At 42.7% G+C, this 26,914-nt stretch overlaps 2 protein-coding genes across 3 annotated transcripts; one reads left to right on the top strand and one right to left on the bottom strand.

Annotated features, from left to right (window-relative positions):
• Positions 1-375: 375 nt before the first annotated feature.
• Positions 376-9,600, top strand: psap (prosaposin). Its single transcript, XM_083695325.1, has 14 exons — positions 376-489; positions 3,687-3,820; positions 4,040-4,114; positions 4,228-4,353; positions 4,733-4,927; positions 5,032-5,178; positions 6,011-6,067; positions 7,095-7,259; positions 7,400-7,492; positions 7,606-7,789; positions 7,894-8,057; positions 8,247-8,327; positions 8,482-8,589; positions 8,801-9,600. The coding sequence occupies exons 1-14, from the start codon at positions 456-458 to the stop codon at positions 8,831-8,833; spliced, it is 1,596 nt and encodes a 531-aa protein (XP_083551451.1). The 5' UTR covers positions 376-455; the 3' UTR covers positions 8,834-9,600.
• Positions 9,601-10,139: 539 nt separating this feature from the next.
• Positions 10,140-21,244, bottom strand: slc29a3 (solute carrier family 29 member 3). 2 transcript variants are annotated; one of them, XM_083694535.1, is made up of 6 exons: positions 21,195-21,244; positions 18,038-18,371; positions 17,153-17,235; positions 13,964-14,190; positions 13,591-13,753; positions 10,140-12,864 (listed from the first exon to the last, which is right to left on the bottom strand). In XM_083694535.1, the coding sequence occupies exons 2-6, from the start codon at positions 18,362-18,364 to the stop codon at positions 12,204-12,206; spliced, it is 1,461 nt and encodes a 486-aa protein (XP_083550661.1). In that variant the 5' UTR covers positions 18,365-18,371; positions 21,195-21,244; the 3' UTR covers positions 10,140-12,203. The 2 variants fall into 2 exon arrangements, with proteins under 2 accessions (XP_083550661.1, XP_083550660.1); XM_083694534.1 differs by lacking the exon at positions 21,195-21,244 and adding an exon at positions 20,904-21,174 and having other exon boundaries at positions 18,038-18,462.
• Positions 21,245-26,914: the final 5,670 nt, after the last annotated feature.

Raw genomic sequence — 26,914 nt, 5'->3', positions numbered from 1 at the left:
CCCCCCCTTTACTAACCCTAACCCCGAGACCTCTTCTCCCCTGCTACCCCCCTGTACAAGTTCTCTCCTGCTATGGCCCCTGGTGTGAGCAATGGTTACTTTCTCTTATGATGACTGTTGGATAGATGATTCACTTACTTAAACAAATGTATTGTTGTACGTCGCTTTGGATAAAGGCGTCTGCTAAATGCCATACATTTAAATTAGAATCTAGATTACATACATACATACATACATACATACATACATACATACATACATATAAGAGGGGAAAGCTTCACTGATCAAATAAGTACGCCCAGAGTGTCACATGTCTAGCTCAGAAGTCACCTGACGAAGAGCCGTGAGATATAAGAATCAACCAGGCTGTTGCCCTGCATTGCAGTACCCGAAACCGACGGCGTCATCCAAACATTCTAGAAAAAAGGACTTCAGAGGACCTAAACAGCGGAGTCATGCTGCTTCTCGCTTTGCTCTTCGTTTCCACAGGTAACTACCGAGCTAAGTATACATATAAAGGCGATGTACCTTTTACTCGGTGTGATGTTGAATATATGGTTAGACAATTGTTACTTTTTAGTGAATACTAAGTCCTAGAAAACAAAGTAGGACATTCCGTCCGTTGTGGCGGAAGCAGTGTTTGGTAAACAAAGTGACTGAAAGTCAACAACAAAGCAGTATTGGTGCCATTACGAGTGCTTTCTTAATTATATCCATAGCCACCGTACTATCAGATTATGCTATAGATTTGCTATTACTAGAGAAGTTTTGCTTTTGGCAAGCTATGTTGGTGATATTTGACAACAATAAGCCACTTCATGTCAGATGTAAGAACCTAGTACTAGCAGCTAGCCAGTGACAGTGTGGGTTGCTAGCGAGTTCTCGCATTACCGTATAGTTATTCTTTTTAGGGTGTATACTAGTGTTGGCTGGCATTCTACCATGTATACATTAATTTCAGGCTAATGGTTTCGACCAGCGACGCCCAACCAAGAAAGGCTGTAGCTAGCTGGGGGGCTAATGAAGTAATCTCGCTGCTCTGCCGTGACGCATTATAGCTAGCTAGCTAATGCTACACACACACAGCAGCAGAGCAGAACTGTGCAGATTCATTTTGACAAACTTTAAAAGCATAAAGACAAGCAAAGTTCCATAGTAAAACTGACAGTCAGTCTGAAGATACTCAAGTTTGCATTTATGAGACTAACCAGAGAGTCTCATAAAGCTTAGCTTGAACGAAATCTCAATGTAGAGTGCCAGCCGTGTACATTCATTTTCATTCTGGAAATGCGAAACAGAATTGTCTCATGACAGTTCTTTCTCCAGTAGGTATTTTGACTTCCTGTTATGTTTTCCTGTGGAAATTAATGTTGGTGAAACTTGGTTTCACTTCAGATTTTGATCATGTGAAATTCGTCTGGTATGCGTCATTCGTAGTACAGATTTTAGAGATGTAGCATGTACCATGTTGTAATCAAAGGGACCCTTAGTGGTACTGTCTTTTTGATGATTACAAGCAATCATGTTCCCTTAATCAGGAACGTATTCTGTCACTTCCCCTTCAAAGGACACCAGGCCTGTCTTATGCCAGCCAAGTAAAACTCACTTCCCTTAAGTTAAACTTATGCGTTTTCTTCACTTGCATGAGTAGTTTGGCCTATTTTTCTCTTAACTATGCTTCAGTGTCTTAGTTGTCAGGAGATTGAACAAGAAGAGAGAAAAATGCTGCTATACAAGCTGCGTGTTTGCATGACACTGGCTATGAGGTCCAGCCTATTTATAACAGTTTCTAACTGCTGGCTTGACTTTGAACACTTCTGAAATCAATTCACTTCTCTAATCAGGCTGTCAGTCATTGGAGCAGCCATTTCATGCAGAGCTTTGACATGGAATCGGTTCCTGAAATGCTTATTGTGCACTATGCATTGCAACATGAAATCCCAATTTAAGCGCACACAGACCAGATTTGGCCTAAATGGGAGGTTGTGTACTTTTTAAAGTACATGTGGCAATACCAACAACAGATAATCCACAATAAACCGGCTATTGTTGCAAAGTCCTCAGACTTGTGAGAATCAGAGTGGTGCTAACAGTTAGGCTTGGTAAAATAGAGTGTGCATGAGTGATGAGTCTACATTTGTTTATCACTCTGCTTCACTATGCCATGTGATTCTGATTCACTCACAATAGTGGTGAGTGTTATCTTAGAGTTGTGCTGATCAAGGAGAATGCCTCATAGCTGACAGTAAGGGTCTGGCACCGGCAGGTAGCCTTAGGTAATAGAGGCTGGCCAGTAACTGGAAGGTTGTTGGTTTGATCCCCAGTGTGCTGGCGGGAGGGTGTGAGCCAGAGAGGGTTGCTGGCATCATATCTAAGGTGTCGTTGTGCCCCTAACTGCTCCAGGGCCACTGCACTGTGGCTGACCCTGTGCTCTGACCTCCTGGGGATGTGCATATGTAAGGGTGTATCTTGAGTAGGTGGGCAAAAAGACCAATTTTAGTTTCACCTAAGCAATATGGACAATAAAGTATTATTTTCTTCTACCATGACTTGTTGGTTGGCTGTTTTTAAACAGGCCCATTTAGATTCAAGCTGTAGCCTAACATGTTCCAACATGATGAGACACTGTACTGTCTCAGCTCTAACAGTGATTAATTTCTTTTGTGGATATGACCATGATTTTGTGCAGTTAGGGTGGTATGATGGCTTTGAGTCCCAGAAATACAGGCAATAAAACTTGCCCTTGTCAATATGTCAGATTGCAACAGCCTGTTTTGTTTGAGCTATCATGTGACTACTAAAGAGAAATGAGGTCAGTGCTTGTGCCCTATACTGTAACTTTATGTGTAGGAGTGAATAATTGACTGCAGTGTAACAGGATTACAGCTTGTCAACACGACTCAATGCTTAAAGTTGGGCGGTCTATTGTCTAGGTAGCCTGTCCTATCTGGCCCACTCTTATGGGTCCAGACTCCAGCAGCTCATGTTTGGTCTGTTGATTGCTCAGTTCCCATTTTGTTATATCACATGGGTGTTGCGTTGAAAGTTTTTAGCCTAGATTATTTTATTTGGGGACTAAACTAACAATTTCTCTCATTTTAATACCAGGCTCAAGAGTACAGCCTAAGTGCCGTTGCACCCCTATCCAAGTCGAGACAACATTTCTGCTACCTTTCAGAGAAGCTAAAGCAAAATCTAGACTGGTCAGGCTATTTTACACCTTGTCTCATATGCAACTGAGTTTGCTTTTTTTAATCCTGTTTAGATGGCTGATGAGTAGTCTAGGCCTTTTGCATGCAGTTTTCCGGTATGATGGATGTGTTCAGAATTAGTTTACTCATGTATACCCTCATGATCAGATGAGGACGTTAATCATGGAATTCCCCCTCAGGAACCACATGACTATTCTTTCACATTCCAGGCTACACCTTTATCTTAACTTAGCAGGACTGCCATTGATTGGTCTTAGTCTTAACTAACATGTATTGGGTTAGAGAGCTCTTGGAAAAACAAGTATTTGGTTTAATTTTCAAAGTTGATTCCAAGAATGCTATGATGTGGAGCAGTTCTAACAATGGAATCAGAAAATGGGTCAAACTGCCCATAGGTTGTGTGCCATGAATCATACAGCCTCCTCTCTTATTTATTTGTCAGGAAACCCAAAGCCTTTCTCTTCTCTATTTTAGCTGTGGCTAGCCCTCTTCTGGGCACTGAGCAGTGTGCCCGTGGCCCTCCCTACTGGTGTAAGAATGTCAAGACGGCATCCATTTGTGGAGCTGTAGCTCACTGCCAACAGAACGTATGGAACCAGCCCCAAATGGTGAGAATGAACCTTTCTTGCATCTTTGCTTGCCTTTCAAATGTTCTAATGCCTTTATTTTGGAACTGGATAGTCCATCTTTCCTTTCAGTGGGCCTTGGTGAGTTTCTAGCTATCATGATTTAGCTTTTATACTGTTCTTTCAGATGCAGCAAACACCAAAACAGAGGAGGAGGTTGAACCTTGGTAGTGTTACTTATCTATCTTGTTTCTCTTTCAGAAATCTGTGCCATGTGATCTGTGCAAGGAGGTGCTGGTTGTGGTTGACCAGCTGTTGAAGGACAATGCCACTGAGGTGAGACTGGAAGGAAATAGATGAGTTTGGTTGCCCTGTCCTGTTTTTAAGAATACTTCATGCACTGCTACACCAGCTATAGCTGAGCTTGTCAACCCTGTGTGTGTGTGTAGTCTGAGATCCTGGGTTACCTGGAGAAGGCCTGCCAGCTGATCCCTGACGAGGGCCTGTCTGCAGAGTGTAAGGAGATGGTGGACAGCTACTACCCCATACTCATGGGCATCATCACTGGAGAACTGGTGAGCACTGGGAGCCTTTCGATGCTGATTGCTTTCGTCTGTGTTGTCAGTTTATCTGTCCCGCCTCCTCAGACTGCAGTGAAGCTCCATCTGTCCTTTTGACAGAGAGCACATAGTAGAGTGTCTGTTAGGAGAGACGTAGTGGACTGAATGAGCGCTGTTGATGGGGAGAATGGGGCTACTGGATGCCAGATGGTGTGCTCTCACACAGACTAGGCTTTTGTGGGACTACACTGCCTCCTGTGACTGACAATCTAAAGGATGCAACTTTCACTTTGTTCAAATATTCACCTGCAATGGTCACTGAGATGGTCACCTTGACAGTTCAGTTTAGTCTGTTTCAGAGACTGGTCACTTAAATGTGGTGTGTGTATTGCAGGAGGACCCTAACGTGGTGTGTGGAGCCTTGGGGCTGTGTAACTCCGTGCAAGCAGCTCTGGCTGGGGTTCAGGCTCAGACCCAGTCCAATGAGATCCCCCAGCTGGACCTGGCCCAGAATGTATCCCCCTTCCTCCTCAACATCCCCCAGCTCCTCTACCCCCAGGAGACCCCTAAACAGGAGGCCCTAAAACAGGTACACTGAAGTACCAGTACCAAAGCTGCTCCACCCATTACTGACTTATTTGTTGATGTACTCTCCCTTTTCCACACTGTAATCCTGTCCCTCTTCCCCTGTAGGAGGAGAGTGGTGATGTGTGCCAGGACTGTGTCAAGTTCCTCTCAGATGTCCAGGAGCAGGCCAAGAGCAATACCACCTTTGTCAACTCCCTCATTGAGCAGATTCAGAGCCAGTGTGACCAGCTGGGGCCTGGCATTTCTGACCTGGTGAGAGGACTGGTGTTATCATTACCCTGGGTCCTGAGTTATATATGCAAAGTGAGGCAACGGAGTTAGCCAGCTTTGACCAAATTGTTCCAACTCGGGATAACCCACATCATGAAGGTGGCTCCAGCTAGATTCCTATAACAACTTATCCTGAAGCTCTAACCTGCTCCAGGGTAGACAGACTGCACATTATCCTGAATTTGTGTCCTATGCCACGTGCCAGAACACCCCCCCCCCCACTCGCAAATAACTGTCATTCCATTAAAAGCCATCAGAGGTTTATTGCACAAAAGAATATATATATATTTTCATTAAATATTATCATGTGCTTATATGTTGTCAAAACTATCATTGATACATTTAGGCTAATAAAGTAAAATAACTTAAGAATGCATTTGATGCTTAGATTTTCACCATGAAGGAAGTGTTTTGACGGATAATTCAAGATGGATTCAAGCAAACTAAATAAGCTGATGTTCATTGTTTTCGGCCACAATGAAAATGTCACTCAAAATGCATTCACATCAGTGTTCGATTTGCTTAACAGCCTATCGACTGAGGAGCAGCACTACTCAAGACTGACTTGAATTAGCAGCAGGTGTTGAATCGGGATCTACATCACAGAAGCCTGAACCTGAACTTGATAACTCAAACCCGCTAACTTGATAGATAATCCTGAATATGATCAGCACTATTTGTAGTATAGCCCTCTGTAGATGATGAACATGAAAATGTAATGCCAGGGGGTTCTTTCTCTCTTTGACCTTAACTGGGGATGGATGTTGTTGGCTGCCTTGTGTTTTTTCTAACTGTGTCCAACGGTCTCTTACAGTGCAAGGAGTACATCAGCCAGTACGCTCCTCTTATTGTCCAGCAGCTCATGTCCATGGTGAGTCACTCATGGTCTTCTCATTCTTCTATCCTAAGGAGACCTTGATGTAGAGAAGGTTGACTCCAGTTTTGTAAAGTAGTTGGTGTAAGTTGCTTATATATGAATAATCTGATGAACACCACATGGTGAACTAGATGCATGGGTCAAATTAACTTGAACTGTATGTTGAGACATGTTTAGCCTGTACCCAGTCTTACAGCACCACCTGCCTGCTGATTTCATTCACATCTTTAATCACTTGATTTTTAAATTTGTTTTATTCTTCCCTCCACTAATTTGCTATCCTGCTCTGTCTCTCCTGCTCTGGGTTTGCTCTGGTTTTTTGTGCTGGTCTCCAGGAACAGGTAGGTCTCTGGGTTTGGCCTCTAGTCTCTCACCCTTAGTTCTTGCTTTCTATACTGTCCACTAGTGCTTCTCACCTCTGCTGCTGTAGACCTGCATGGAAATTTGTTGTCTAGTTGTGTTGGATGCAAATATGTGGGGAACACATTTGTATATTTTATGCAGCTGATACTAGATTAAAGAATGAGTCCACACCATAGCCTTCATCTTGCCCAGCTCATTTAAAATTATAACCTATTTGATCAGCAGTGAACCAATAACTATAGGGAAACTATAAACTGAAGTGGGCATAAAAGCCTCCTCTATTCTCAAACCACCTGTTAAATGATACAGGTGTTAACTCACCTGACGTGACACTTGGGGTCTGAATGTAGTCAGAATCTAGTGGTGAGAAGCTGAAATGTAATCTTGCAAGTCTCTTATTGTCTTGAACCATCTTGGTGCATGTTGCTCTGTTATGACTAAAGGAACAAACCCGGCATTTCTGTCAAACACATTTGTATATATTTGGTGGTTCTTGGCAACTGAAGAAACCATTGCATGGCTGGTATATGGTGACAATGTGGATTGTGTATGAATGTATGCATATTCCATCCCAACAGCATGTGATGTGAATGTGACACATTTGGTGTGGTTGGGCTCCATCACATTGTATGTGTCTAACTGTTGACTCTCCCCTCAGCAACCCAAGGATATCTGCTCCCGCGTTGGCTTCTGTGCTGCTGTCAAGAACTCTGTTCCCATGAGGAAGCTGGTGGCTGCCATGTCCATCCCTGCTGCCAAGTCGATCCCTGCTGTCAAGCTGTTTCCTGCCACCAAGGTGTCTGTCAATACCAAGCCTGCCAAGGTAAACCAGTACTGGACAAAACCCACATGCCCATTAATAGCATCACATCAGCAAAGGAGCGTTTAAGGTCTAAGGAATCATGGTTTTTATAGTGATTAATGCATTTGTACAGTTCTCTTAGCTGACTTTTGTCTTGACAGAACATGGTGCGTGCCCGTGACTCTCCCCAGTGTGCCATCTGTGAGTTTATAATGAAGGAGGTGGAGGGCATGCTGGAGGATGAGAAGACTGAGGTAGGACATCACTGCACACAAGCTACAGTATGCACATTTGTCATGAAATGCTGTGTGCTCCACTGTTAAGTCCAAATTGCGGTGAGCCAAATGTACACAAATGTACCCCTCAGGAGAATGTGGTCCATGCTGTGGAGAAGGTGTGCACTGTGCTGCCCGCCTCTCTGTCTGCCCAGTGCAAGGACCTGATTGAGGCCTACGGCCAGGCCATCATCGAGCTATTGGTTCAGGAGGCTGACCCCAAGACCATTTGCACCGTGCTGGGGCTGTGCAAGGAGGCCAGCCGCGCATTCATCCGTGAGTCTTGTGTTCAATGTGTTGAAATTCAGCACAGAAGTAGATGGACATGGCCCTGTAGTTGTTACAGATGAGAACACTGTTTTCTGTCTTCCCTCTCTCAGCGGTGATGGACCAGGCCCAGTTTGAGGCAGGTGGTTTCTGTGACGTGTGTAAGATGGCTGTGCGCTACATCGACGGGATCCTAGAGCAGAATGCCACAGAGGCAGAGATTGAGGATGCAGTGAGGAAAGTGTGCAGCTTCATGCCTGAGGCTGTCAGAAGCGAGGTGGGGATGAGATGATGTTCTGTTGGCCTCTAGAGAGCCAGACCTGAATCTGCTTCTGTTACACTGAGAGCAGCGTGTTATCAGGAGACTAAATTCTGTAATACAAAAATAAAAATATTTTTTTATTAATTTTTTGTAACCTACTGTTAGGCACTATCTCTCTAACTGTCATCTCTCCTGTGCCAACAGTGCGACCAGCTTGTTCAGCAGTACGAGCCCATGCTTGTCCAGCTGCTGCTACAGATGCTGGACCCAGACTTTGTGTGCATGGTGAGGGCTGAATTATGTTAATTCATGTTACTAATATAAAGTGTATTTATTATATGGGAACTATTTCCTCAAATAATCAGGAAGAGGTTTGAACTGAATGTTGGTTGAATAAAATGGCTGACAGTGGGTTGTGTGTGGTTGTTCTGTATTAAAGAAGGTAGGGGCGTGCCCTGAGGCCGTGCGCAGGCTCCTAGGATCAGAACAGTGCAGCTGGGGGCCTGCCTTCTGGTGCAAGAACATGCAGACAGCCACCCGCTGCAATGTAAGTGCCGCCACAAACATTTACTGCTACTGTGTGCATTTGAGCTGTACTTTACTATGAGACAGGGCTGTGAATTTCTAACTGAATGTTCCAGATGTTGATGTACTGTATCCAATATACTCATGAATCTTAGACCAGAGATCTAAAAGAATATTACAGGGGTCCATTATCCCCCAGGGAGCCTGTCTAACCCATTGGTCTTGTCTTTCAGGCGGTGGCTCACTGCAAACGTCATGTGTGGTAATGTAAGGGCAAGAGGAAGACCAGCACAATCTGAACCTTTAGGAAATTAAGGAGAAATACTTTAGTGCTGCTTTTCAGTTTTAATAAATTGGTCCTGTTTTCTTTTAAAAATGTAAAATTACTGCAATTATGTTGAAGTTGATTTAACAGGCAGATTTGAGTGGAGCTGTTGGGTGAGATATTGGCGTTATGGAATGGGGTCAATCTCTTCATTGTGGGCAGTTTGGACAAACCTCCACTGCAGATCTTCAGATTTGCATTAGTTGTACTGTACTGATTCTTTATTGTGGTTTGGTTTGTGTAAAGTTCTCCAACTATGATTTCACATATAGCACACAGTATGTGATGCGGATGGATGGGTAGCTATTGTGTGTGTGTGTGAGAGAGAGAGGGGTCCAGGGCCTCAATAGATGTCAGTGGGTCTCTAGACCCATGCAAATTCTGCTCTCCCTGGGATATCCAACTGAAAATAGAAAGACCTGCTTTGACGGTGTGAAGTACAAGTTAATCTCTATTTTGTAGAAACTATTGAATGGTGTATATGTTTTTAATGGGAGAGGGTAAAGATGCTCTCTGACATGTTTGTGGCCCCACTGACCTCCCCATTTTCACTGTCCTACTTAACTGATGCACCTACTTTGTTAATGAATGTGTTTCTAATGTAATGAGAGCTTGTATTCAATCTCTGTCAGCTTCACTGTTTATCCTGAGCCAATGTCAGGTCATTGTCAAATTTTTAACAATTGAAATAAAATGATCCCAAATCTACTTCAGAGATTTTTTTTTTTTTTTGAAGACTGTTAAATGTAATTTCAGTGTTTTCAGCAGACTGAGTCATGATTCATGCAATGAACACTCCTTAGTCCAGGTCCAGAGGAACATTCAGATGTCTATCTTCAGTCATTGAACTACTTGATGTAACCAATATTTTGATGAAAAGGTATGACCCCCACCAGTTTGTTACCGGCCACCTCTACCTTCTGCCCCTCTGAAAGTGCTTTCGATGACAGAGGATTAGACAACACTAGATGGTGCCAGAGTATAAATTCACAAAGCTCAATGATTGTGATTAAAGACAATGTGGAAAGAGGTTACTATAAAATGTTGTCTCAATGCTTTTAGCGGGTGTAGACTGTAGCAGCTCTGATCCACCCACCTCAGTCAAGACATCCGGTGAGCATGGAGGTCACATTTACGAAGATGCCACTGAAGCTCTACGGATAGAGTTGTAAATTATTTCCATGTATTTTCTTAAGATTGAGATTATTTTGTTATGAATGGGAGACACATTTATACACAACCTGCAGATATTCCAAGATAAGTATGTCTTTCCAGTCCTTTCTATTAAGTCAGAATTACAGAATTGCGTAGACCATAGATTCTCTATCAATAAGTCAAATGGCATAGTCGCCAGAAAAGGACATGTACAGTGCATTCGGAAAGTATTCAGACCCCCTTCACTTATTCTGCATTGTTATGTTACAGCCTTATTGTAAAATGGATTAAATTAATTTTTTCCTCATCAATCTACACACAATACCCAATAATGACAACCTGTTTTCGCTTTTAGAAATTGTTGCTAATTTAATAAAAATAGAAAATGTAAATCACATTTACATAAGTATTCAGACCCTTCACTCAGTCCCCGAGTCTTCTTGAGTATGACACTACAAGCTTGGCACACCTGTATTTTGGGAGTTTCTCCCATTCTTCTATGCAGATCCTCTATTTTCAGGTCTCCAAAGATGTTTGATCGGGTTCAAATCCAGGCTCTAGCTGGACCACTCAAGGACATTCAGAGACTTGTCCCAAAGCCACTCCTGCGTTGTCTTGGCTGTGTGCTTAGGGTCGTTGTCCTGTTGGAAGGTGAACCTTCGTCCCAGTCTGAGGTCCTGAGCGCTCTGGAGCAGGTTTTCATCAAGGATCTCTCTGTACTTTGCTCTGTTCATCTTTTCCTTGATCCTGACTAGTCTCCCAGTCCCTGCCGCTGAAAAACATCCCCACAGCATGGCCCTTCTCCCCCTATTGCTCAGTTTGGCCGGGCGGCCAGCACTAGGAAGAGTCTTGGTGGTTCCAAACTTCTTCCATTTAAGAATGATGGAGGCTACTGTGTTCTTGGGGACCTTCAACATTGCAGAAATGTTTTTGTACCCTTCCCCAGATCTGTGCCTCGACGCAATCCTATCTCAGAGGTCTACAGACAATTCCTTCAACCTCATGGCCTGTTTTTTGCTCTGACATGCACTGTCAACTGTGGGACCTTATATAGACAGGTGTGTGCCACTCCAAATCATGTCAATCAATTGAACTCCAATCAAGTCGTAGAAACATCTCAAGGATGATCAATTCCTTTGCGATTGTAATGTGTCTCACACCTATGTCCTTTTTGTTGGGAATGATATTTAAGGAGAAGGACAGCAAGATGTCCTTTGAGTTACTCTTCCGTGTTGTCCTTGACACATGTTAAAAGTATGGTTAAAACTTAGTCATATGTTGCTTTGAAACTGTTAAATTGGTTATTTTGTTGATACTCTATTCTCATTCTTCCTATCTGAATTAATGTGATGTTGTGTGCTAGATAAAGGTTCTGTTAATACGGCACAACATAATTGTGACCAGCAACATTTAATGTCTAATGTTGCATGCGTCATTAACAACACGTAGAGTGAGTCATCAGCTTCAGATATTGGCTTGAGTGTAAACTCCTTGCAGTCCGATTTATCTTAACTTGAGAGCGTGGTAATATATCATTTTGGGTATTCTTAATTGAATCTAGGATCTAATATGATTGTCTTTCACACAGGGATGAACAAAGCATTATCAAACATTAGTAACCATGAAATATCTTTTGGAGTCAGATATAGCGTAACATTAACTTGTGTTAATTGGTCATGTGACCACTTGTATTGAGTTCGCTTTATCATGTCCATAACCGTCTGTAGTTGTACTTGGGAATAAATATGTATGTCTTATAACCCGTCCTCTAGTCTTCAGTGTTTTATTTCAAAATTTTCAATGGTAGACTACGACATCACTGGGGCTAAAGCAGTCATCCAGTCCATAACAGAGTGTATTAAACACACCAACACCATACATCACACAATAGTACTGTAACTGTACCAAGAGGTATCAATAAGGATAAGGCTTTTGTAGTGCATGATGAAAATACATGCTTCTTATGTGCCTCTCACATACACTCAAGACTGCTTTGCTGGCTATGCCCTTATGTGCCTTACTGTCTTGTTTCATGTCATGTCCCATAATATATTGCACAAAACAGCTCTCAAGTGAGTAGGTATATGAGGAGTATAACATTCAGTCTTGAAACCCATGAGAAAGTTTGTAGTGAAGTCTTCCTCCTCATCCTGTGCTCAGATAAAGTGGACAATGAGCACAGAGAAGGCCGAGCCCACAGCCAGTCCCAGTGTGAGGAAAAAGGACATAACCACTCCTGCTGGCTCTGCCAGCTCTCGCGGTACCACCTTGGGCCCGTAGATCATGGGCAGGGTGCCCAGGTACCCGTTAGAAAGGCCCAACAGGCAGATGAACACCACAGGGTAGAGGTCATGGGTAAACAGCACCGTGTGGAGGTGGTCCCTTGGCTGGAAATTACAGAATATGAGAAGGGGGACCAGGATGGTACGGGTCAGCACCAGGGCAGGCAGGAGCCTGCTGGTGGGGCCTGGGACCTGCAGCCATGCCGTGGCCTGCCGCCCACAGAAGTCTGCCACGTTGTAGAGAAAGAAACTGGTGAGGGGCACAAAGTAGGTGGTGGTCCAGGGACTGCCTGTGTCCTTGTCAACAGACTCGATACCAGAGGAGACAGCAGGGAAGACCATGATGGAGATGAAGAAGACGTAGAAGACACACAGGCCCAGCACCCACATCTTTCTCAGGATGGGCAGGAGCGGTGGGACAGAGGTTGTGCCTGCTGTTCCCACCGGTGCTCCCTGCACATCAGCCTCATCACGGGGCAGTGATCCCTCTGTCAGAACCCCTGGGCTGGTAAACGTTGCTGCCAGCATGTAGTACCTGAGAGAGAGAGAGAGAGTGGTGATAATGATGCCCTTTGAGTCAAGTAAACCTTGGGGCTAGGATTCTGAAATGGGGTCAAAATAAGGCTATGGCAAAAGGTTAATTGAATATCTTGCAAACACAAATTCTGATAAAATAAAGGTTTGTATAAATGTTTTTGACAGAACCTGAGATTCCCCAAATTCCTTTTAGGGAACTTCCCATACACAGTGTCAATAGAGACAGGTTCCTTGGTGTTAAGATTAGTTTCATCTAACAGACTCATCAAGTCACTGTGCAACAGTTCCTCTTCTCTCCCCTACTCTCAGTCTGAGTCTTACTGTTTCTATAGTAGTGCATTACATCTTATTTCCCATTCTTATCTTTTCTTTCCATTTTCTTTTCTGTCTCCTTTATTTAATTTTGATTATTAAATGTATAACTGTGAATTGCTAATTTCTTTTATATAAGCCCTTTTGGGTTCCTCATCTTCAAATGTCTGTATTAACTTATTTTTCATTTGTATTGTTTGTGGATATAAAATGTTAATAGATAAACAAACAAATAAATACAACAATTTCTTTCTGCTTGTGTGTGTTGATTTAACATAATGTATTGACATTGGTACAATACTGACCAGAGGATTAATGATGTTTACAAGGACCTACAGTGCTTAGGATGTGTAACTTTATAAGAGTGTTATTACTGTGCATTGACATGGGTATGTGCTGTGCTGATACGCACCGTGAGTAAGCCAGTTTGGGCAGCATCAGATACATGATAATGCATAGCAGGATGAAGACATCTGCAGTCAGGAAGTAGGCCAGTGCACTGTCTGTCACGTCCTTGGCTGCTGCCAGATCCACCACTGACGCCACGGCACTCAGAGTGCCCCCCATGGCCTGGCCTGTGAGGGAACAGTATCATGTGTATTAGGCTGCACTTTGGGTTTGACCAATGACAGGACAGATGTTAATGAGCGTCAACACAATGTGCATTACACTATCAAACTTCAGTAGTCTTAATACGTGTGAGGTAATAAAGTTACAAGAATCTGAAAAGAGAAGTGAACTGTTTTGGTATACTATCTAGACAGATGGATCTATCTGTGGAGTACCTGATATGAGGGCCTGTGAGATCCTCATTGGGAAGTGTCCACTGATACCAAACACACTGCCAGAGAAGAGGTTGGAGGCCCCACTGACCAGGGCCACACTGGCCAGAGTCCCAGAGAAGAACTGGCCTCTACAGCCAGACACGTCCACCTTCACCATCACTGTGGTCAGTATAAACACCACCAGGATCACAAACAGAGAGGTAAGGATCCGCACGTCTGGGGACAACCTGGAAACACACACACACACACACACACGTCATATAGTGTCTTACAGTAATACAGTAACCATTAGCAGCTATCTTTGAGGGGTAAGAGATTTGCCTTATGGAAGAGTAAACTGCCATCGGAGATACCACTGGAGCCATTAGATGTAGTGTAGAAGTAAACTGAGTAACACTTTATTTGTATAGTCTCAAATAGATGGTTTGTAGATGTTCAGTAGACATTTCAACTAACTATCCACTAACCCTAGCCCTAACCTCATCCCTTATCTTAACTCTGAACTTAACCTTTACCCTAACCTCTACTCTTACCCTAAACCTAACCTTAATTGTAAGCCTAGCAAGCAGTTGCATATCAACAGAGAAGATAGTTTGAGCCACTGTAGATCATCTATAGGGGACCATCCAAGCGTGCCCGGAAACTCTACTTGTGATGTGATGAGATTGGTATAATAAAACAACTAAATCAAAGGCAAGGCTTGTATAAAACATGTTGTTCACACTGAGTAAGAGGTCCAATTGCCTTCTGGGCAGATTAAATTAAGACTTTGCACTGGTCAACACATGAGCGAGACAGGATGTTATTCATACCTGCTACTTGAACTTATTACAGATATAACAGGACATTTTGTTCTGACTGAACTATTTTCATATTCATCTTCCTTTGGCCACTACCTTGTCTCAGGCTTATACTGAAGAGCCACATACTGAAGAACTGCAAAGAAATGTTTTTTTCTTGATACCCTTCCCCTGAAGTTACTATATTCACTGTGTAGAGTTTAGAGGGTTTTGGAGACAGGAGACATTAAATGTTCAATGTTTGTGTTGTTTGTTTATATAATAATAATAATAATAATAATAATAATAATAATAATATTAAAAGATGTATCGCAGTAGGCATATAGCCTTACGAATTTGGAAATAATATTTTGAGAAATCAACAGAAAGTTCTAAGAAGCAACTGATCAACTGATCGAATAAGCACTACAGGTTCCAGTGACTTTTCATTCTGGCTACGAATGCAGCTGTAGGAGTGTAGCCTAATGCAGTAGGCCTATAGCCTAATGAATTTGGGAATAGCATTTTGTGAGTGAAGTCTGTTATGCAGAATAAACACAGACAGTTGGCCTGTCAATACAGAAACCAGTTGTGCAACCTAGGTGTATAGCCAGTAGCATTTGTAACCAAATAATTTGGGTGAGAAAATATTTTGGCTTTGGCTTATTGGTGAAATTTGTGTTTGAAGTAAAGGTGCCTTATATAAATAGAGTTAGTGTGATCGTAGCCTAATGGCGCCCAAATTATTTTTATCTTTGGTCACAGAAAGTGATTGTAAAAAGAGTATAAATAAACCTCTTGCTTCATTCACAGGCTTCATTCCATCACTCTCCTTTTATAGAGGGGCGCTACATCATTCGTGGGGGACAACATGTACACTTGTTGTTTACTAGGAAGGTACTGTATATAATGAGGGAACATAAATACATTGGTTGAGTTTTGGTTTAGGCCTAGTGAACCAACTTGTGTGTCGCAGGACATTCAAGTTTTCTAATAGCACCCTAATGGTTGTAATGACGATGTATAATCATCATGGAATGAGATCCCTTGAAAGAAATATTTCATTTATGAATACTGTTTCGGTCCGGAAAAAGCACTTTCTAAAATGGAGTGTCCTACCCAACACTTGGTTTGCATATAAACAGGTGTTCTATGGGAGTGGAGTCACCGCTTTGCGCCTTTCTGTCTCTTTCTGTCTCTGGCGACTGCTTCTTTGAATCGTGCATGCGTGCAGAAACACAACAGCCAATGTCCGACACTGAATGTCCGTTTCGGAGGATTATATTATTATTAGAGAGGATATTGTTGTTTGAACTTCAAACTGAATTTCGCTGCGATGGCCATAGGTGGCAGATTTCTGACAAACTAACGCCCTGCTCCTTTAAGGTTAAACTTCCATTCATTAACAACAGTCTTTTCTTGTATATTTCTTTGTAACTTTAAAGGTATTATTTTGTATTGATACAATTGCTTCCTCATTCTTCCTATTTGCCTCAAGTCAATATTGTGGGTTAATGGTAACTGCTCCACAGCACAACATATTCGTGGCCAGGTGTACACCTACAATTCAATTTAACATTATTGTTTGTGTATAATTGGTAATACCTGAGAGTTATCAGACTTAATCTTGTGCCGTACACAACTTTTCCTATCGCCATAGCATATTGATAATCTTGTCTGATCACCTCAGCTCAGGTATAAGTTTCTGTCATGCAGGGAGGAGCAAGTCATTATAAATCTGATTAATATAATTAAATTGCAATCAAATATTATTACATTGAAGTCAGATATATCTAATTGTTAACTTGTGTCAGTTTTATGTGACCACTTTCACTGTATGTAGAGTCCGCTTTGTATAACTTTACAGTTTTATTACTCAGCTGTACTTTTTCCCTGTCTTCAAGACATCTGATTAGTAAAAAAAAAAGGCTTCAATGTTTATAGACAGACTGATTTAATCTAGTCCCTCATGTTATGTTCTCTAGGGAGTCTGTGGCCTGTATCTAGCGGACAAAGACTGGTGTGTTCATGAGGTCACATAGATTTTTTTCATTTTCACCAATAGTATCTTTAGCTAGAGTCAGTGAACCAAGGGCATTCTACACTGTGCTGAAGATGTTACTTAAATAGACACTCTATACTCCCTGTAAAGCAACCACTAGACTAGATAGTTTGTGTGCGTGGTAAAAACATATCTCTTGCGATTCAACAATAAAAGTAGAACATAACAAAGGCAAATTGATTGTCTTGTGTCTGAGTGAGTCAGTGTGAGGAATGGGAAGTGTGTGTGTGTGTGTGTGTGTGTGTGTGTGTGTGTGACAGAGAGTGAGAGAGACTGGGAGGGGAGGGGTGTGTGAGGAAGAGAAGAGGTGTGTGATGGGACAAGGAGGCAGGTAGGGAGGACACAGACCTGTTGACCAAGAGGTAGTTGAGCACCAGACACAGCACAGAGGGTACAGTGGAGGCGATGGCCAGGTAACTCTCAAAGTAGTCCTGTGAGGATCATAGGGAGAATACTTTTACACTGTATCAACAAGTACAACATAACACAGTAAACATAAAAGCTTTGCACAAAAGCTTTGCAAAAGTATAAGCACTGTCACACTCACACACCATATTTTTCGTCTTCTACCTTAGTTCATAAGGGGGAGAAAGGGAAGTGGGAGAACATAAGAGAAGTGTAACGACACCCTCACTGTGATCAGTGGGTCAAAGTTTATCCTTAAAAACATAAGACATAAAATTAGGGATCCATGGAGATCCATGATTTTTGCGACTTGGACCAGGAGGGACACCTGAGATGATCCACAGTAACACAGCACTCCTTTATTTAGTCTCCTTCAGGACTGATACTCATCCTAAGTTTGCATGTACACATCGCATCTAGATGTAATGAGTAGAAGACTGATGTATTAGATGCTATATATACTATATATATATAGATGCTATATATATGTATTAGAGTACATAATCAGACAATTAAGTGAGAGAGAGAGAGAGAGAGAGAGAGAGAGAGAAAAAGGACAGTGAGAATGATTTTATTGACCTTTATTGACCTCAGACCCATAAAGATCCCTCCTTCATTCTCTATCTAGCTCTCCCATTCAGTCACTCTAATAGTATAATTGTATTGCATTGGATCTGTGTGAGATGTGAAAGGACACTCAGTTCTTCTCACAGTTGTCATGGGATCACAAACACACACACAGACACAGACACGTGCATACACACTCACTCTCACAGAATGATAGACCCTGACTGCACACAAACACTCTGACCAAATGCCCCCACTTACACTGAGGTCTGAGCGTGGCTCCTCATGGCCTGCAGGGTCTGTGCCATTGCTCAGCTTGTAGATCCAGTAGTGTTTGGCTGTGATAAAGAAGTTCCAGGGCAGCAGAGAGCCGATGCCCATCAGGAAAAAGATGGCGTACACCATGCAGTAGGAGTCCTGCGGGTAGTGACGTGCTGCCAGGGGCCCCGCTGGGAGCTTGGGCAGGAGAGGGGCTCTGTCGACATCTGGGCCTTGGCCCTCAGCCTCCTCCTCCTCAGACATGTAGGAGTGGACAGCAGTTACGTAGGAGGAGTTCACACTGGCCTGCAGCGGCTCTGTACCATCCATCCTTACGCTGAGGGAGAGAGAGGGGGGAACACAGCGAGAGACAGGGAGAGAGACACAGACCAAACAGAGAAAGGGAGGGAGATAAGGAGAGGGGGAGTCTGGGTAAAGGGAGGGAACGGTAGGAAAACACAGGGACAGGATGGGATTAGCTGGAGGTGACAGGATAAATAGTCATCACACATTTATACTAGAAATACAAAATTAAAAAAAAAAAAAAGTAATGCATTATACACATAGGCCTCATCAATTGCTGGGGAGAAATTATTGAGGGTGTTCTTGGAGGATCCAGTGAAGGATCAAGCCCTATCTGGCTCATAATAGCAGAGACAGGGCAATACAGTACTCTGGTACTATCTGGTACAATACAGTACTCTGGTACTATCTGGTACAATACAGTACTCTGGTACTATCGCACTGTATATTAGACACACAACTTCAATGAGTAATACCTTTGGGCAGGGCAACCTCCAGATTACCAGATTAACCAGATATACATTGCATAGTCAGACATAGAGAACTGATATTCCATACTGGCTGATAAAATCTTGTAAAGGAGGGGTTTGGAAAAAAGAAAACAAATCTTCAAAAGGAGCTTTTGACCAATGTTTTGGATTCCTATTATCAGGTAGGACTTTGGTCCAAATTGGATTTGGGTTTGAATTATATTGAAAATTATATGGATATATATCCCACAAAATTTTAATCCAAACATATGAGACAAGCAGTGATCAAAAAAGAAAACAGGAGGCATCTTAACTCCCGAAAATTAAAATTAGCATTTTGCTTGGGGGTCTGGGGGCATATATCTGGGATTAAATGTTTTGAAAAATAGCTTTAAATGCTAATTTCTAGTGACTTTTGAGAAAAGGATACAGACAAATCTGTATACCGTTGTAGAGATGTAGCAATATAACTACATTCAAAAATACGTTTTTTTTGGTAAATTAATCGTTTTAAATAATCTATTAAATAACCTATTAAATAACCTACAGATTAATCGATAACAAAATAATCGTTCATTGCAGCCCTAGTCACAACCAATACATAGAGCAACCTAGCTTATCTACATTGCAAAAAAAACAAGAGCAAGCATATTTAAAATTTACAGTAGGATGCAGAACATTTACATTACATTACATTTTTACATTAATGGCATTTAGCAGACGCCTTTATCCAAATACATTTGTTTAAGTAAGTGAATCATCTAGCCATCAGTCATCATAAGATAAAGTAATCAATGCTCAGACCAGGGCCATAGGCAGTCACAATGCTAGAAGAAGGATTTTTAAATGTTATTTTTATTAACAGGAGAGAAACTTGTACAAGGGGGTAGTGGGGGCGAAGAGGTCTTTAGGAGGGACCGTTACCAGAAAAATTGTGATCTCTGGTTAAAGATCAACTTTTAACTCGATGCCCATCCCTATCAAACACATGACATAGTTGTATATCATGTGTCTGGTACATGTGTGTTTCTTCAACAGCATGAAAAAAAAGATGTCACAGTAAGGCAGGAGGCAAGAGCAGGACGTGTGGTAAACAATAGGTCCCTGTGTTTCAGTTAGGTGGAATGTGAACAACACATCCCTATTTTCTACCTCTACCGCAGCATGTGTATGGACCTCTACTTAGCACTACAACTGTAAATGTGCTGTGGATGTAGCCTTTCTTTAGTGGCATGTGAACTCCCTGCCATAGTTGGAAGGCTTTATCTGTCCTTGACTCTGACAGAGACAGCCATACCAGGATGAGAAATTCCATGAAGATGAATGTACTGGCTATAGTCTTGTGACTGAGTCATTTCTCCACCCATCGTTGTGACTAGTATACTAATCGGGCACAGTTGCTGATGTTGAAGCACCTTAAGACTGTTCATATGTTTTGAATGTCTACATCCACCATGGACATTCATGATTGATCGATTGATTGATTCATGTGTGTGATAGGAACAAGGTACATACAAAACAAGTAGCTGACATAGAACTTGTCCTTAAAAAGACGGTCAGATGTCACATCACGCTTATTATGCAGCTATTATTGCACAATACGACTTTTGCTACCCCTTTTGAGCAAGCCAAAGGCGGCAACGACTGTGACAGGTTTGTAAATAGCTGATCTTGCATCCCTTAGCAGATGTTGACACTGATGAGGGAAGCATTACACACACGCACTCATCAGACTGCTGTAGCCTAAATGTTTCATCAGAGCCAACCAATCACTATACATCCCACAAGGCACAGCAGCTTTCAAAGTGGTTCCTTCACAGCAACCTTGCAGCAGTAGTAATCATTTTATCGGATCCATTATGGAACGTGTTAGCCACAACAATGTATCAAACTTGCACGACGTTTCTTATAATGTCATCATTACGAGTTTCAATGTGTCTTTATATCTGTCGGCAAGTAAGTGGAACATGCTAGTGAACTTACGAAGCTACATCAAAGCAATCTCAAAGCAAGTGTTCCTTGCACGTATACTATAGTGGGCGCGCGGTGTTTGCTCAACAATGTAAACCTGCTAGCCTGTGTCACCAGCTACTCACCCACTATTCGAAACGTGTTTTGTAAAAGCGACCCATCGTTGTTGTTACGCCAACGCGCATCCACTGATGTCGGTAGCTTTAGTTTGTAGAAGACCCGAATCAAGACTCGCTCATAGACTTCTATTATTTTTGCACTCACTCGCCCCTCCCGTTGTGTTTACTCAACTTCCTGACTACATAGGCCATAACACACAAGGCAGAGTAGTCGTCGCAGACATTCCAATACACCAATGAGGGCATAGATGTTAAAACACCTCACCTCAAAAAAGAAACAAAGAACATTACACATACCGTTGTGATATCCTGGTATATCAATACATTATAGGCACCGGTAATATTTCTATTTCTTCTCAACATAACGCGGCTCTCCTGCCGAAAGCCTAGCCGCAGCAAGTGCCGTCTGCACATACCATACGACAACAGTAACCTACCTACTAGTGGATCTTACAGCCTCCTGGTGGCTAGTAATGGAATAGTAGCAATGTTACTATATAACAGAGTATTGTCTGCTTGTTTTTCTACACCAGATGAAACGTTAATGTTGTACTGAAATGGAAATCACTAAATTATTGATGAGTTTAATGATCACTAAACTTCCATAACTCGTTTTTCATTGTAATTCTTGACTTTCAAAGTGTCATCCAAGTTGTCTACGAAGAAGGACACGCGAAAATGTTAACCTTTAGATACCCGGAGCCAGTTTTCCTTGCTTGCATAAAAAATAATTAGGACTGCCAAAGGAGACCCCAAATAACACATTTCTGGAAAAAAATCACTCATATCAACAATTATGCTTTTTAAAAAAAATATGATTTAACAAATATAAGCATTTGCCTTTTGAGTTTGCTATTGGTGTCTGTCAACATGAGGAGAACCAACAAGAGAGAACCAACGAGGGGTCAATGAAAGTCAAGAAAGCCATTATTTGGCTGAAAAATCGAGAAAAAAAACACTCAGGAACACTCTCCAGGAGGGAGGCGTGAATGTGTCAGAGAATACCATCCACAGAATAGGTCACCAGAGGAATATTACCATGGAGCAGAGGAGGGGAAAAAAAGAAAGGATCTGCCCAAGATGTACAGCATACCACCTCATCTGTGAAACATGATGCCACTATTACTTGCTAACTTGTTTGAATTGATGATTGTAACTACAGACGGCAGAAGCAGAATGTGTTCTGAAGTGTACAGAAACAATTTGTCTGCTTGAGTGCAAGCAAATGCCTCCAAATTCATTAGATGGTGCTACATCATACAGTAAAACAATGACCCAAATCATACTGCCATAGTAACAAGGGAGTTTTTTAGGGCCAAAAAGTGGAAAGGTCTTGACTGGCCATGTCAATTGTCAGATTGAAATCCAAATGAACATTCATTTCATTTCCTGATGATAAGATTTTAGCCAAAAAGACCTCAAAACAAACAACAGATACCCAGCGTCTGGTGGGGTCAATGAATGTGAAGGATTGTCCACCAAATTCTAAACATGAGGCCACCCCTTTTTATATGTTTGTGGAGGGACATGCAGCATTCGGCCTGTAGAGGGAGCTACAGGACCGTGGCCAGGGTTTACGAAAACGAGGCTTCGTTGCGCACCTGTTGCGAATGAAGCCTCGTTGACGAAATGGTTTAAGATATGTGTGCCTCTGCTTTGGAGGGGAACGGCTGGAAAGCGGGGACTGGAAAGTCCTAACAAACATTTATAAAAATAAACGGGATTTTCCCACACCAGGAACCTCGAGTCCGCCTCTGTGTCACGGAACCTGTTACAGTGGCACCCAACGTGGGGCACAGAGTGAAGGCAGAGGAAAATGGAGGCGTTAAGCAGGGCCATCGGAAGGATGGCCCTCGTACTGGAGCAGCAGCCCCACCTCCAGCAGGAACACCAGGCCGCGGTGGGGGAGATGGTGACGGCAAGGGTTGAGGACCGTACCCTCCTCCGGGAGCTCGTCGGGGCCATCAAGGCGGGGCCGGCGCCCGGGTCGGCACAAGGTCCCCCCAAGGTCCACCTCCAGAAAATGGGGGACCTGGACGACCCGGAGGCGTTCCTGGCAGTGTTCGAGGAGACAGCGAGGATCTCGGGGTGGCGGGCCATTTAGGATATGATAAGACACTAAACCGTATAATGGCTCGATTTTATTGGCCGGGATTTCGGGCAGAGGTGCGTAGGTGGTGCGCTTCCTGTCGCAAATGTCAATTGTTAAATCCCCCAGCCATTCCACGGGCCCCCTTGCGGCCCTTACCATTGGTCGAGAACCCATTCGACCGCATTGCCATGGATATTATCGGGCCATTTGATCGGTCTACACAGGGATATCGATTTGTGTTGGTTTTGATAGATTACGCAACCCGATACCCCGAGGTAATACCGCTGCGCAATATTTCTGCCAGGAGTGTCGCGCAGGCATTGTTTCAAGTGATTTCCCGTGTGGGAATCCCGAAAGAGATTCTCACCGACCAGGGCACCAATTTTATGTCACGCACCCTCAAGGAACTATACGGGTTGAACATCAAGGCGATTCGAACCAGTGTTTACCACCTGGCCACTGATGGCCTTTGTGAGCGGTTCAATCGGACCTTGAAATCAATGATCCGGAAGTTTGTGCACGAGGATAGTCGGAATTGGCATAAATGGCTAGATCCCCTGCTGTTTGCGGTACGGGAAGTTCCTCAAGCTTCCACCGGGTTTTCCCCGTTTGAATTACTCTACGGGCGTAAGCCCCGGGGTGTCTTTGACCTTCTTAAAGAAAATTGGGAGGAAGGGTCTAGCGACAGTAAAAATGAGATTCAGTACGTTCTGGATTTGCGCACAAAGCTCCACGCCCTAGGGGTTATCTCACGCGAGCATTTGCAGCAAGCCCAGGAGCGTCAAAAGCGCCTATACGACAGGGCAACTAACCTGCGAGAATTTACACCGGGAGACGAGGTGCTCGTACTGTTACCCACCTCCAGCACGAAATTACTCGCTAAATGGCAAGGGCCGTTTGTGGTCACACGACGCATGGGGGACGTGGATTATGAGGTAGTACGCTCGGACCGGGGGGATAGCTTGCAGGTGTATCACGTAAATCTCCTTAAAAAACGACGTGGTCACTGTTGCTCTGGCTACAATAATTCCAGAGAGAGATGAGTTCGAACCGGAAGTCCCAAAATCAAAAGTTAGCACTCCGGTCGGTATTGATAACCATCTCTCTGATAGCCAGGCCACGGACGTTGCAGATTTGCAAGCTAGGTTCGCTGACGTGTTCTCTCCCCTGCCCGGTCGGACTACGTTTATCGACCATGTTTTTTTTATAAAAAACAGTTTATTATTGCTATAATAAAAATACATTACTGCAGTGTGCTAAATGTACTAATGTGATGGCCTGTTGATAAATGAGAGATGAATCAAGCATTAGTCCCATGGTACGTTGGATTAATACATGGAGAGGTTAAGCCAGGTCATCAAGAAAGATGTTGCAACACACGCTTACACAAAGAGCTATAGTGGTAAAAGTAAAAGTACCAGGCTAGGGAGGACATACCAGAGTAGGTATCTTATCTCTTACAGGGTGCTGACTCCACAGATGGGATGAATGGTGTGACCAGCCTGTGAACAACAAGGGATGCCAAGTCTAAACTGCGGTTCCTCCCCAACCAAATAGACAATCACAATCATTTTGTATACTGTAAATGCTTTGTTTGACTGTTTGAATGCATCCATTTTTGGAGGGTTGGTAACAGATTAACAGCTTGCTGACTGTGATTTTCTTCTCCAAAAGTGGTCCTTGTACAAGTTTGGAATTCTGACATATAAATAAATAGCTAAAAGTAAGAAGTAGTTTGTCTTCTCCTTCAAATAAAGAACACGTTTTCACAAATTTGGTGACGTCCCGACGTGATTTGAAGAGAAGAAATTGGACCGAATTGAACCGATGGCGAAGTCCGGGAGACGGAAGCCAGACGGAGTTGTTTTCTTGTAACCCCTCACCACTCATAGAGGCGCCAAAAACAAAAGGTAAGCAGAAACCTGTTGTTATAAACCAAATTCTGCATAGTTAATTTTGAATACTGTAGACTGTGAGTGTGGAGGAGGTAAGAGTAAACCAACTACCAAATTTATAAATCTATGTTTACGTAATGAAACCGTTAATGAAAATTTAACAATCAAAGCCATATATGTCAGAATTCTATTGTTCTAGGTTAAAGTCCTTTCAGGTTAAAGTCCTGATAAATAGGTTCAAGTCCTGATAAATAGGTTCAAGTCCTGATAAATAGGTTCAAGTCCTTTCAGGTTCAAGTCCTTTCAGGTTCAAGTCCTGATAAATAGGTTCAAGTCCTGATAAATAGGTTCAAGTCCTGATAAATAGGTTCAAGTCCTGATAAATAGGTTCAAGTCCTTTCAGGTTCAAGTCCTTTCAGGTTCAAGTCCTTTCAGGTTCAAGTCCTGATAAATAGGTTCAAGTCCTGATAAATAGGTTCAAGTCCTGATAAATAGGTTCAAGTCCTTTCAGGTTCAAGTCCTTTCGGGTTAAAGTCCTGATAAATTCTATTGTTCTGGGGTAAAATCCTTTCAGGTTAAAGTCCTGTAAATGTTGTTGTGTGTTAGAGTTAATCTTGTTGTGAGTGGAGAGCTTATGGGACCAGGTTGTGTGAATAAGTAAAGCATTAAAGCTGAGGGAGGTGAGAGCGTTTGGAGAGTAATTGTGTATGAAGGTAAAAGAAAGTGACATACTGATGAAAACATATTGGTGTAAACTGTTATAAAAATTGTGCGAGAGCAAGAGCTCTATTGTTTGTTGTTCAGTAAGTGGGAGGCCGGCCCCACCCTGAAAAGTTTTCTTTGTCTCGTTACTTCCTTAAAACAGAGCAACTAGTGTTTTGGCTTCATCTAGTGTTCAAGTTCAGTAACTACTGTTTAGCTCCATTTAGTGTTCAAGTTCAGCAATTATTGATTAGCTCCATTTAGTGTTTAAGTTCAGAAATTACTGATTAGCTCCATATAGTGTTCAGGTTTTGGAACCACTGCTTGACCCCATCTATACAGGCCGCTGATTGACACTAATTTGATTAAAATCTAAATTCATCCACACATGACCAGCATGGTGGAAAACTATGTGACAGAATGTGACACATGCAATGACCACGACCCAAAGATGGTCTACAAGTGTCCCATGGGAAAGTTCCCAGTACCAGACGCACCATTCAAGGACATCAGATATGGGTGCAGACAACAGAGTGAAAGGCTACAGATACCTACTAGTAATGGTGGATAGGCTCACTAAGTGGGTGGAAGCCACTCCCTGTAAAAAAGAGACAGCCAAATGGCTAGATGCACTTCCCCTAGCACTGATGTCGATGAGGAACTCACCAAACAGCAAAACACATCTAACGCCCCATGAGTTGTTGACAGGTCGCTCAAATGCCAGGTCCTCCAAGAGATGGAGGCCACCTGCCGTCCTTAGACATTTGGCAAATAAATTGCAATGACTACATGAATGCATTGACTAACTTGTCCCGAGTTTTGTCTAACCAGGTACGGCAGGTGGAGGCAGAGCCCGAGACCGCAACACCCAAGACTCCTGTGGTAAAGGTTTGATTCACACCTTAAGGGGTGTGAAAGGAGGGTTTTGTTGAGGATTTTTTTTTATAAAAAAATGTTTTTGGTTCACACCTTAAAAGGTGTGAAAGGAGGGTTTTGTTAGAAATTATTTTTATAAAAACAGTTTATTATTGCTATAATAAAAATACATTACTAAATTTACTAATGTGATGGCCTGTTGATAAATGAGAGATGAATCAAGCATTAGTCCTCTCATGGTACGTTGGATTAATACATGGAGAGGTTAAGCCAGGTCATCAAGAAAGATGTTGCAACACACACTTACACAAAGAGCTATAGTGGAAAAGTACCAGGCTAGGGAGGACAGTGCTAGGGAGGACATACCAGAGTAGGTATCTTATCTCTTACAGGGTGCTGACTCCACAGATGGGATGAATGGTGTGACCAGCCCGTGAACAACAAGGGATGCC

The sequence above is a fragment of the Argentina silus genome, assembly GCF_951799395.1.
Source record: "Argentina silus genome assembly, chromosome: X".
NCBI lineage: Eukaryota > Metazoa > Chordata > Actinopteri > Argentiniformes > Argentinidae > Argentina > Argentina silus.
Note: the sequence above shows the minus strand (reverse complement) of the source record. Positions and strands in the feature narration are given on the sequence as shown.